The 13,021-nt window shown below is 36.5% G+C and overlaps 1 protein-coding gene across 1 annotated transcript in view; it reads right to left on the minus strand.

The window, feature by feature from the left end:
• Positions 1-13,021, minus strand: part of LOC150094582 (voltage-dependent calcium channel subunit alpha-2/delta-3-like) — a 1,537,934-nt gene that overhangs the window by 858,440 nt on the left and 666,473 nt on the right. Inside the window, exon 16 of the mRNA XM_090412095.1 lies at positions 1,573-1,602. Coding sequence (XP_090268221.1) covers positions 1,573-1,602 — 30 coding nt within the window. The remainder of the gene's footprint in view (positions 1-1,572; positions 1,603-13,021) is intronic.

The following is a 13,021-nucleotide window of genomic DNA, read 5'->3' on the forward strand; positions in this document are numbered from 1 at the left end:
ACTTCTAATAACATGAATAAAAACTTATCATGCACTCAACTAATTATTATTACCATACATGATATATTTATAACTATTATTATTTTTTTGCATTTTAATTCTAGACATTTCTATACTTTGGTATTTGCTGTAGTGAATACACTGCTTGGAATGTCAATGGACATCATAGTGTTGGGAACAAACAGTCATGGTGCCCACCTTAAGACGTAGGACAACCTTTTGCTGCGATGACTGCAGCAGTTCCATGGGGCATACTTTCCATAAATGCATGGTAGCAATCAATGGAAATTTTGATTCTTCCTGTAGGTATGCAATAAGGTACTGGACTGTTGTGGGAGAGACATCCCTTGTCCTCACCTGATGATCCAATTGATCTCAAAGATGTTCAATAGGGTCAAGATCAGGGCTTTGTGGAGGCCACTCAAATGTGGTGACATTCATGTCCACAAACAATGCAGTTACAGCAGCCTGATGACATCATGCATTGTCTTGCTGAAAGAGACAATTGTCAGTTCTGTAGAAACACCACAAAGTAGGAAGCATTGTCCAGAGTGTTCAGATACCTCTCTGAGTTCAATGTTTGTGGCATCACAAAAGTGGTCCAAGACCTTATCAGGAAAAACAGGACCATACCATCACATGGCAACCTCAAAATTTCATAGTTCAGGTTACAAACTCTGGTAAAAGACATTCACTGAGCATCTGCCACATCTGTCTGGTAGAGGGCATAGCTTGATTTGTTGCTCTATAACACAACTTTCAAGCTTCCATGCCCCACTGTACATGCTCTTTGCACCACTGAAGACAATGCTGTATACTGATTCGGATAATGTGGGCTTGCATATTGCAGTCCTACCATAGAAACCCATGTTGTGAGCCTGGGTTTTGCATGTTTTTGTGTAAATTTGTGTTCCAGTCAATGCCTGGAACTCCGCACTCAACATGTAGGTCAACAAATAGCAGTTTTACATATTATCCCTTGTAGCATCCTACGATCACATTTGGTGGGTCATCCACTATGGGTAGCACTTGCAGCTGACTCCCATCTTTGTTTGGCATCACTGACTGTTGACCTAGAATGGCCTAATTTGTCAACAATTTTCCAAACAGACAGGCCTGCAACATGAGATCCTATCATAATACCTCTTTCAAACTCCATCAATTCCCTTCTCACAGTCATTTCACCCGGATGCAGTTGCACTGACTTCGGAGCATCATATTCTTCAAATTTATACTGGATACAAACATGACTTGTTACATAGCACAATACATCTTGCCCATGTGGATGTCTGTTAACATCTTTCCAAGGAGTGTATACAGAATATATGAGATTAGAAGTGAAACATCAAAGCATGTCACCTATACTGTAGGACACTAGAATCCAGATATCTAATATTTTCTCAAGGCTGCATCCTTGAAAGAGGATTCAATAATATGTTATAAATGATCCTGATTAATTTAATTTATAAGAAACAAGGAAATCTGGATTTAAGAATTCCTAGAATACAAGTTAAACTAGACTTATATAACTGTAACAGTTTCCTACAGAATAACATACTAATACTTACTTACCGGTGCAGAGGGAAGTACAGATGGCAAACTCTGCAAGATGTAAGGAGTAGGGGAACAGGAAGGAACAAAGCAACAGGAAGAAGGTGAGGAGAGGGAGGAAAAAAGAGAAACAGGTGTCAGTGCCATGCATGCGTGGTATGATGTGACTACACTATGTTCAGTATCCCATGGAGTGATAGAGGCAACAAAATCAAACAAAAATGTGCATGTACTGTGAATTATTTATAAATCCTTTAGTAATAAAAAAACAAACAAACAGCAAACCAAAAATAAAAAAGCACTAATAATGAAACAAACACACAAACTAATGACAAACTAGATCCTAAGGAAATCAAAAGCTAGCAAGGATGCTACAAATTTTCTAGTGGTACACACTACTAAAAACTACTTAGATATTTTATTTATAATATTTTTATTTCAATAAAAATACTTCATTTAAATTTATGAAAAAGACCAGTACATCTGTGATATATTTATAAAAAATACCATTCTTATAAATAAAAATAAATTTGCTACTATTCAGCTTTTCTTTCAAAAATTAGCATTATATGTGAAAGAAAGAGCAGGGAGGAGACATATAAATCAAAAGCATTGATGAAATATATAAAAACAATAGGTTTTATTTTTAAGATAAATATCCAAAGACAATACTTTGCATTAAAAAACTGAAATTATGATCAATGTGAAAAGAAGAAACTATTATAAAAATATATACACAAAACATGCTGATATTTAAAAAAAATTAATTTGTATTATAACATGTCCTTGGAGTCTGAAATCTGATTTCGGAAGGCCCATGTAATCTCAGTTCACAAAATGTTTATGAACAAAAATCCCAGACAAAGCACACACACAACCCAGTCAATTCACTATTCAAAATTATCTAGTCTTCATGCCCTTGTTAATCACACTCTTAAGTAATTTACAAAGAATGCTTATTCTCTTCACTCTGATCACAGTATTATTATTATATTGAGACAGAAGATTCACTGGGGAATCTGACACTAAAACTCAGTGTTGATTTCCCCAGTTGACATTACTGGTTAGTCTACACTAACCATTAACTATTTCCTATGCACTATTAATCCTTTCTTGCAGGGAAGAATGAATGTTTGTATGGGAGATCATTAAGGGGCATCTATAGAAAGCAATATGAAGTTGTATATGCAATGTCAGAATGATAAATCAAGTAGAATTTAGATGGATGAGTAGTAACATTAAAAATGAGATGTAGAAAACGAAAATGTTGTAGAAGTCATATAAGGAGAAAAATCACCAGCAAGCTAATGAACAATCCAAGGTCAGGAAAGAAAGATGACCAGAAGGGTTAGGAAGGCAAAATCAGATTGTGACATGACATGTGAGAAGAAAGGTGGATGTTTCATATATAATTTTCATAGAAACTTGCCCTGCAGGCCAAAGATACTCCCAGAGAGTTCTTTCATTATATAGCAAGTAAGAAGAAGAACAACCATGAAATAATAAAATTTAACTTTAATGAATGCTAATGAAGTGACAAAAACAGACAACATAGTCAAGTTACTGAGTAACCACTTTGCAAGAATATATCAGCCAAATGAGGTTAATGCTGTGACATACATGACAAAGATCATGTGAGAACAAAGGTGGATGTTTCATATATAAGTTTCATAGAATATTGAATAATCTCAATATAAATACGGCTTTGTTATTAGATGAGATATCAGCTTGCATTTTACAACAATGTACAAGAGAAGTGGCAATGCCTCTGACTAGAATCTTCAATTTAAATTTCAGCTCTGTTAGAGTTACAAGGAATGGAAAGAGGGTAAAGTTCTAGGAATGCATTAGTAAATTATAGATCAATCAGTATCTCAAAAGTAGTGGTAAATGTACCAAAAATGTTTTTTTTTTTAGTATATTTTTTTACATGCTGTTACAAGTGTTCTTTGGTAGTGTTTCTTTTATTTGTTTATTGTGTTTTTGCTACTTGTTCCTACTGCTTCTGTTCTGAAAAGCAAAGAAGTGCATGCTGGTGGCCCAGACAGCTTTGGCAGAAAGGTTCTTAAATCTTAAATCTTAAAAAAGATCTTAAATCTTTTCCTACCCGATTTATACTACCTCTCAGGTCATTCGGTACAAGATCTAGAGGGAATCTGAAATTTTTGTATACCAATGCTAGAAGCATTCGAAATAAGAGAGAAGAATTTTTGGCATTAGTCAGTGAAATCTCACCAAAAGTTGTAGGCATTAGTGAAACTTGGCTGTCAGCAGAAGATGTGGTCACTGGAATTGAATGTGATGGGTACAGTATTTTCAGGGAGGATAGAGAAGATAGAACAGGAGGAGGAGTACTGTTGATGATAGCTGATGTGTTGCAGCCAAAGAAAGTAGTATATCATGATGATAGACATGTGAATGAGAGTTCATTTGAGGCAGTCTGGTGCGAAATAGTGACCAATGCAACCAAATATACAGTTGGATGCTGCTATAGGCCAGGGAGTACGGGGGGAGATATTGAATTCATGCATCAGCAACTTAGTGCAATGAGTGAAGGCTTAGTGATTATTATGGGGGATTTTAATTATGGTGATATCAATTGGAAGGAGGAAATATCACGTAGCAAAAAGGAAATGGAGTTCATACATCTTCTACGAGATAATTACTTGAAACAGCACGTAACTGAAGGGACACGTGGTGTGAGAGTGTTGGACCTGGTTATTGGTTCAGAGGTTATATGCATAAGTAAGGTGTTCTCGTTACCTCCAGTTGGTGAAAGCGATCATGTGGTATTGACTTGGGAGGTTGCAAAATCTGTGGATTTTTCTATTAAGAAGGGGTATGTACGGAACTACAGGTTAGGCAATTATAACAAGCTTCGGAGTGAGCTTGCAGCCATCCCATGGCAGAACATATTGCAAGGGAAAGATGTTAGCAGTGCTTGGGATAAAATCAGCGGGTATCTGAGGAAAGCAATATCAGATTGTGTCCCCATGGTCAGGAGGTCAAACAAAGCAGGCATTAGATGGATGAGCAGTAGTATCAAGCTTGAACTGCAAAAAAAGAAAATGTTATGGAGAATTTACAAGGAGAAGGGCGATCAGGACACCCATGAGCAGTACAAGGCTCAAGCTAGGAAGGTTACCAGCATAGTAAGAAAAGCTAAATCAGATTACGAGAAGACCTTAGCCAAAGAGATCAAGGGTAATCCCAAAGAGTTCTTCCGCTATGTGGCAAGTAAGAGGAAGAATGACTTCGGAAGGATAACCTTAGTGGGTGCTGATGGTATTGAAGTGACAAAATCAGATGTAATAGTCGAGTTACTGAGTGATCACTTCTCGAAAGTCTATCACCCAAGTGAGGATATCTCTACACCTATAGCAATACCAAATGTGAGAATTGAAGCTAAAGAATCAGAGGTATTAAATATATTGCAAAACTTAAATGCAAACACTGCGGTAGGCTTAGATGGAATATCGGCTCGGGTGTTGCGTGAATGTGCAAATGAATTGTCAACCCCTCTTACCTGGATATTTAATTGAAGTTTGAACTCTGGTATGGTCCCTAGGGAGTGGAAGTTAGGCAAAGTGGTTCCTTTGCATAAGGGTGGCTCTAAAACTGCGGTATTGAATTACAGACCAATCACCATCTCAGGAGTAGTGGTAAAAGTATTGGAAAAGTTGGTTAAAGACAAAATTCAAGAATGGGTGGATCAGGATATGATACTCTATAGAGGCCAACATGGTTTTGTTAAAGGTAGATCCTGCCTTAGCAATCTATTAACTATTCATAATAGAATAACATCTGAGTTGGACAAAGGAACTGGCTACACAGTGGTACTTCTGGATTTTGCTAAGGCTTTTGACAGGATACCCCATAGAACACTGTTACGCAAATTGGAGCAGATGGGAATGGATATTAAATTGGTGATATGGATAGGAGAATGGCTCAGGGAGAGATACCATAAGGTGGTGTATGGAGGAGCCGAGTCCAGAATGAGGCAGGTGACCAGTGGTGTGCCTCAGGGCTCTGTGCTTGGGCCAATGTTGTTTAATTTGTATATAAATGATATAGGAAATGGCTTAAAGGGAGATATTCAGTTGTTTGCTGATGATGCAAAGTTGTGTAGTGCAATAAAAAATCAAGCTGATGTTGAAAGTTTGCAGGAGGATTTAAATAAGCTGGTAAAATGGGCAAAAGAAAATGGATGTCAGTTCAATGTGGAAAAGTGTAAAGTCATGCATTTTGGGATTAAAAGATTACCAGCTGTGTACTACATCGATGGAAAGGTACTCCAAGAGATTGATGAGGCTAGGGACTTAGGGGTATTGGTAGATAGGGAGATGAAGTTCAGAGGACACATTGCTAAGGTGTCCAAGATTGCACATAGGATTACTTGGTTGTTGAGGAACACACTGACATCCAGAGATAAAGAGGTTATTATTCCCCTTTATAAAGCATTGATACTTCCACATTTGGATTACTGTGCTCAGGTCTGGTCACCTGGATTCCTTGGAGATGAGGAGGCTGTGGAGAGGGTTCAGAGAAGAGTGACCAAGTTGGTGAGTGATATAAAAAATGCTCCCTACATTGATAGATTGAGAGCTTGTGGATTGCAGAGATTGGTTGATAGGCGAAGAAGAGGGGATATGATAGAAACATTCAAATTACTAAAAGGTTTTTATAGGATTGATGCAGGGGAAATGTTTCAGCTGTGTGATAGTGATGGAAGAACAAGAGGCCATCTCTGGAAATTAAAGAAGAGTGTGGTTAACAAAGGTGTCAGAACAAGGTTTTTTGCCTGGAGGGTGGTGAATGAGTGGAATTCATTGCCTGACTTAGTTGTGAGCTCTTTGTCTGTAAATGAATTCAAGAAGAGATATGACAGATATTGTTTTGCTAGTTTGGGTCTCCCGCGATGAGTCTACTGACTCCATGGAGATACCCGTAATAATAATAATAATAATAATAATAATAATAAAAGGTTGAGTTCTGCCCTGGATTTCTACCACTGGATGCATTGTAAAATAGTGATTTGGAATATTTTTAAGGCATGGAATGATGAGTTATCTGTGTGCCAGTGGGATCCTCCATGATATCTTTTAGCTGCATGTAAGTCTAGTGATGATCATGTTTGCAACATCTCTTAACTCCAACATCTTGTACAACATCACTTCTAGCCTTATGAATTTCTTATGGTATTATTAATGTAATACACAGCTTTTAACACTGTGATATTATAGCAAAGAAGCAGGAGAATGGATTAGGTGAAATTGAAATATTTGTAAATGAAGAGGAGAGTTCTGAGAGAGATGAGAATGCAAGAACAGAAATGCAAACTAGAAAGAGAAACAGGAAGGAGAGGGGGGGTCAGCAAGATTGATTGTTGTATTTATATAAAATTAGTACAATACAGTTAGTTTACTGAGATCTTGTTAAAACGTTTATGGTTCAATTTATTCTACAAATTTTAACTATTCAGTAGTTAATAAATTAACTATTTTATAGTTAATTTATTAACTATAAAATAGTTAATTAATTTATTAACTCTCGCAGCATGAATATAGGATTATGGGTAAGTGATTGGTTTTAATATTATCAACACCCAACCTCCATGGAGTCAGAGACTCATCGCGGAAGGTACTCACAATTGCATACAATGCTCATCCAACCGCATCTTAAACTGATTCAATGTATCCACATCCACAACACACTCAGAAAATACATTCCACTCACCAACCACCTTCCATGCAAAGAACCTGCTTCTCACTCCTTTGCTCACACCCTCCTTATACACTTCCCAGCAATGGCCTCTTGTTCTATTCCCCTCTCCAATTCTATGAAAAATCTCTTTCATGTCAACTTGATAACAACCCCTGACCAGTTTATATGTCTCAATCATATCCCCCCCCCCTCTTCCTCCTATTCACGAGGCCTGCAACTTACATTTTCTCAATCTGTCCTCATACTCCACATTCCAAAGACCACCGACTACCTTTGTGAATCTTTTCTGTACCCTTTCCAACATATCCTTGTCACCATGAAAACCCGGTGACCAATTCTGTGCACAATAATCCATATGAGGCCCTGATCAAGGCCTTATACAATAGAATCATAACCTCTCTATTTCCGCATGTCAGGGTTCTTCACAATATTGCCATTATTTGATGTAATGTCTTCACAACTGGTGCAATGTGGCCCCTGAATTTCAGGTCCATGTCCATCATCACTCCTAGATCTGTCATCTCCTCTACTTTTGTAATAGTTTCCCCACCAAATGTATACTTTGTATCCCATCGTTGCTTACCAAATCTCAAAACCTTACACTTGGCAACATTGAACGGACAGTTCCACTTACCTGCCCATTCTTGAAATCTATTCAAGTCCTCCTGTAAGGCATTAATATCAGCCTGACCGTGCATTGCTCTCCCCAGTTTTGCATCATCTGCAAACAGCTGGATATCACTAGTTAAACCCAACTCAATATCATTAACATATAAATTGAACTAGTTAAATCACTAGTTAAACCCAACCCAATATCATTAACATACAAATATATAATTCATATTATCAATAATTATTGGTAGTAATATCCTTGTGTATGATTGTGTTTTGTTTCTGATTGATTTATAAAGTGCATGTTGTAAAAACAGGTCATAATTTAAAATTATGAATATTTTTACAAATGTTTATGTTAGTACAACAGTCTGTGATGTGGCGTTTGCACACCATAGTGCTTGACTGCAGGAAGGAAGACTTGGCGATTCGGATCTAGTTGGCAACTAGAGGAAATTCTTCTAAGCCTGGTTTTCGACCAGTTCCCAAGTTAGTTGATCTCTGGTACGGGCAAGCAGATTTTTTCTCCCGGAAACTTGGGTTTTTCGTCCAGTAATTATTGTGTTAGGGACCACAAGATGGCGGCAGTTGTTAAGCCGTCTCTCTACACTGCTTAATTAGTGATAACTTTGGGTCAGCTATCTCTGATTGGGTACCAGTGGAGACTGAACTGCCCACTCAGTCTCCAAAAGTTAGATAGGGCTAAAACGCCCTCGACTACTCCCACTTGGGAATAAAAATGGCGTTAGCTGACTTTTTTTTTATGTTAGTACATTATTAGTTTTGGTTTCATAATACGTATTGTTGTATTATGTAAGTGCCCATTATTGATGTTATTTTGTCAAAATGAAATGTGAAGCAGTTAAAAATTTATGTACTTACTGGATTTGGATAGTTGTGCTAGTTTCAGAAATTTTATTGTAGTTTAAAATTATTAAGTGTTGTTTTTATGAAGACATTCTCGTAATGCTAACGGAGACGACACATCAGCCATTATACCTAACTTCTTGCTTACCACTTTCATGGAGTGCGCATGCTCGTCGAGAAGCTTGATGGGTGATTGACAGCTGACAGAGAGCGCGTTCAATATTGAGGTAACGAAAAATCAACAAGAGAGCGTTCGGTATGGAAGTAACAGAGAAAAAGACAGGAGAGAGCTAATGGAAGTTTAAGAACGCAGATGGAGAATTTTGTTCTTATGAAGTTTATTTAGTTGTATGTGATAGTGGGAGGAATATTAATAGAAGATTTTAAAAGGAATCGTAGAACTGTGAGTCATAAAATTGGAGGGGTTAAGACTGTCAATAAGTATTGGTAAATAAAATAAAATATTGCAATTGACATTCTACAGCAGTGTTTCTCAAACTTCAGATATCCGTGTACTGCTTCCTGAATTTTCATTATTACCAAGTACCCCCTTATCAAAATGATAAAAATAAATAAATTAATTAAATAAAATAAAAGAGTACACTTTGTTGTAAATGTCTATTTTATTTGAATTTAGATGTATACGTAAACAAAAAATATGCTTTATTTTTAATAGAACAAAACTGATTCATATAATTACATTATCAATTGCTATCGTACGCTCTTCGCGTTGTTTTAGGCTCGCAATGTACATTCGTTTACGAACTTGAACGAAGATTCACGAGTGATCGCCCACGAATTTGCAAACTATTCAAATGGGAGAAGAGGAAAAACAAGAGTAGCCATATAAGGAGTGATGAGCAGATAAGGGGAGTTTGGAGTAGATTTTTTTCATAGATAGTGATTGTAGTAGGAGAATTCATACATAATGTATAATTTATTGAAAAACATATATAAGTTTAAAATAATTCTTTTGTTTTCTTAATAATAATTCCATGCATTAATGATGCATAGCCGAAAATTACCAAGTATCCCCTGAGGACCTTTCACGTACCACTGGGGGTACGCGTACCACACTTTGAGAAACACTGTTCTATAGGAATGTTCAAGGAAACGCTGATTAGAAAATTTCATCTGTCTTAAGGATGCCAGATCTATCTGTTATTTCTACTGGAAAAGGAGATGGAATTTAGCAACTTAGATAAAGTATTAGAAGAAACCTTTTTTGGTACAAAAATTAACAAAATTGAAATGCATCAGGTAAGAGTACGTATACTTTGGTGAATTCATAATATCTATACTTCAGAGTAAGGAGGAATAATGTGTGCTACATAAGGGATGAGAAAGGATCCTATGGAAAAGAAGGGAATCTTATATCTTCGGAAAAAGGCCTTAACAAAGAAACTGACTACGAACATTTTTTTTTATGTTAGTACATTCAATGATGAGTCAGAGAATAGGTGATCTCTAAGAGGTGTAAGTTTATCTTAAAAGGCCTTGGATCCAGTTAATTTTGTAATTAGTTGTGTAATTTTATTTGAGGTGTATATATTGTTTTTGTTTTATTAAATGTGTATATTTTGTATTTGGTCTTGAGCAGTGATTTTTCGGATTCTGAAAGAAACAGTTAAAAGTCATTGCACCAATCGGATTTGAACCCTTGTGCATATATGAAAGCACTCAGAAATAGAAAAAATCGTTATAGAGAAAATCTCTAAACAAATGGTTACAGAGATTTAATTATATTATAACAACGTTGTATAAATAGCATTATTCATTATTCAGGTGCTGATGAGAACAAGAAAAATGCCCACCAAGCCATCTTTATTCGTGTGTGTGTGTGGGGGGGGGGAGCTTGACATGGGGGTTTGTGAGATGTAGTGTGTGACTATGTACTCTTTGTAAAGAGAAATGGATTGCAGCATAAAAACAAGAATGGAGAGTTGGTGTGGCAGAAGTATTTCACGAGCCAGAAATGTGTGTGTGCAGGGAAAAAAGAAGTAACGGAAGTTAATGCTGAAAGATGTGAAATCAAGAGTGTTGCAGAGAATGGAGTCAAGGAGAATTAGGAGCGGAGTTAATGATAGTGAAAGAAATGTGGGGAAAAATATAAAATAGCTGAAGGTAAAAGCAAATCAGCATACACAAAAATAAGCTAAGCAGCAATAAAAGGCAATGAGGAAATAAGTTGACCAACTAGGTAGAGATGCTGAATGGCAGCAAGAATGTGATTCAGGGAAGATGAAAGCAGAGTTATGAAGCAATTTCAGAGTGAAATGAGGAGAACAGCACATATATATATACATATATATATATATATATATATATATATATATACACACACACACACACATATATATGTGTGTGGGTGTGTGTGCGTGTGTATATATATATATATATTATTGTTCATCTTTACTCGGTAGAAAATATTATAAAAATTAGTTTGAATGACTATATACTGAGAATGAAAAAACAACAGGGTTTAATATTAAGATACAACTAGTTTCGTCGCATGATTCAACTTCTTCAGGTATCACAGGCAAAGAATTATACAAAAAATGACAGAGACATGATAAAATTACATCAACAGATCTATTATAAAAGACAATAGCACATTTTAAACACAGGAATGCGAGCTTGAGTTCTAAATTAAAGTTGACTACATGCGTGAGCTGCCATGAGTGCACTAATACTGAACAGAGGCAATGTGTGCATCAGAGAGATTGAAGCTAAGGCTGTTGTTAATATGGGATGAATCTAGTGAAATTTCTCTAGATTCGATGATCTTTCTTTCGAGTTCATCGTAGCACACATGGATATTAGAAGATTTTGGCCAGTCTACGAGGTGTTGGCAGCCTTCATCCGAGTTAATAGAGAAGAAAACGTGGCTAGAGAGTGCTGGCTCTGGTCCTATTGTAGGAAATGTCTCTCTAGTGTTCTTCCATATGCAAAAGGATGGATTTAGCTGTCTGGCCGTAATATGGTTTTCACACATTCACACAAAATCTTGTAGACTCCTGGATAAAGAGTAGGGAGATGTTTTACTTTAGGTTTACTTAGTATGGAGCGAAGTTTTGGAAACGTAGTGAAGCAAGTTCTAATGTTGAATTTCTTAAGAATTTTTGTTAGTTTTGGGGAGAGAGAGAGCTGATGTATGGCAATGAAATAAAAGATCTTGGGGGAGAAGAATCTTCAGTAACAGTAGAGCGATGGAAAGAGAAAAATTTATCAATCTGTTTAAGAGAGAAATCATTGTTGACAAAAGTCCTTTTAAGTAAATGGAGTTCATTTTCGATTTCTGTTTCATCTGTAAGTAAAGATCTGGCTTGATGTGCCAGGGTTGAAATAATACCAAATTTTTGCAGAGGGTAGTGATGGGAAGAAGCATGAATGTATCTGTCTGTGTGAGTCGGTTTTCTAAAAATTGAGATTTTGATATTTTCAGTGCATCTCGTAAGTTTTAAGTCCAGAAAGGAGAGAGACAGTCATTGGATTCCAGTTCAAAGGTAAAATTGATATTTTCATGAAACTTGTTGAGGTGGTCCGATTCTTGCTGATATATTTCTTAAGGATTTTGAAGAAAAAGCAATTAATTCCTCTACTCTTAAACCAAAAATTTGGTATCGTTATATAGACGATACATTCCTCATCTGGGAATACGGTATCAACAACCTCAATTTGTTTCTAGACCTCAATTTGTTTCTAGTTGGGTACTGTTAGTACCCAACTTGAACAGCAAAGGAAAATATATATATGCTAATATTGTTATGGCAAAACAGGACCCCCAGGATGTGTATTTGGGATCCTTCACACAAGAGTAAAAGATGAAAAAATTTAGAGGAGAAGACTGGAAACAATTCTATGAAGGAAAAACAAATGCACATGAAATCATGAATAATGCAGCAAAATGTAAGGTCTTAAGGTTTGGGACACATCAATGGGACACTGCATACTCTATTGGAGGAGCTATGCTGGAGGAAGTAGGGGAGACAAGAGATCTGGGGTTGATGATTGATACAAACCTGAAATTCAGGGGACACATTGCAAACATGGTGAAGGTAACACAGAGGATTGCTGCAACAATGAGAAGGACGCTGACCTGCAGAAAAAGAGTTATCATTCTGTTGTATAAGACCCTGATCAGACCACACTTAGACTATTGTTCTCAGATTTGGTCCCCAGGATTTTAAGGGGATAAATTAACTGTGGAAAGGGTATAGCGACAGATAACAAAGACAGTTTCAGGACTGTACAATGTTAGTTATGA

This window comes from Typopeltis vanoorti, chromosome 22 (genome assembly GCF_054136105.1).
Source record: "Typopeltis vanoorti isolate ZY-2024b chromosome 22, IOZ_Tvanoo_1.0, whole genome shotgun sequence".
NCBI lineage: Eukaryota > Metazoa > Arthropoda > Arachnida > Uropygi > Thelyphonidae > Typopeltis > Typopeltis vanoorti.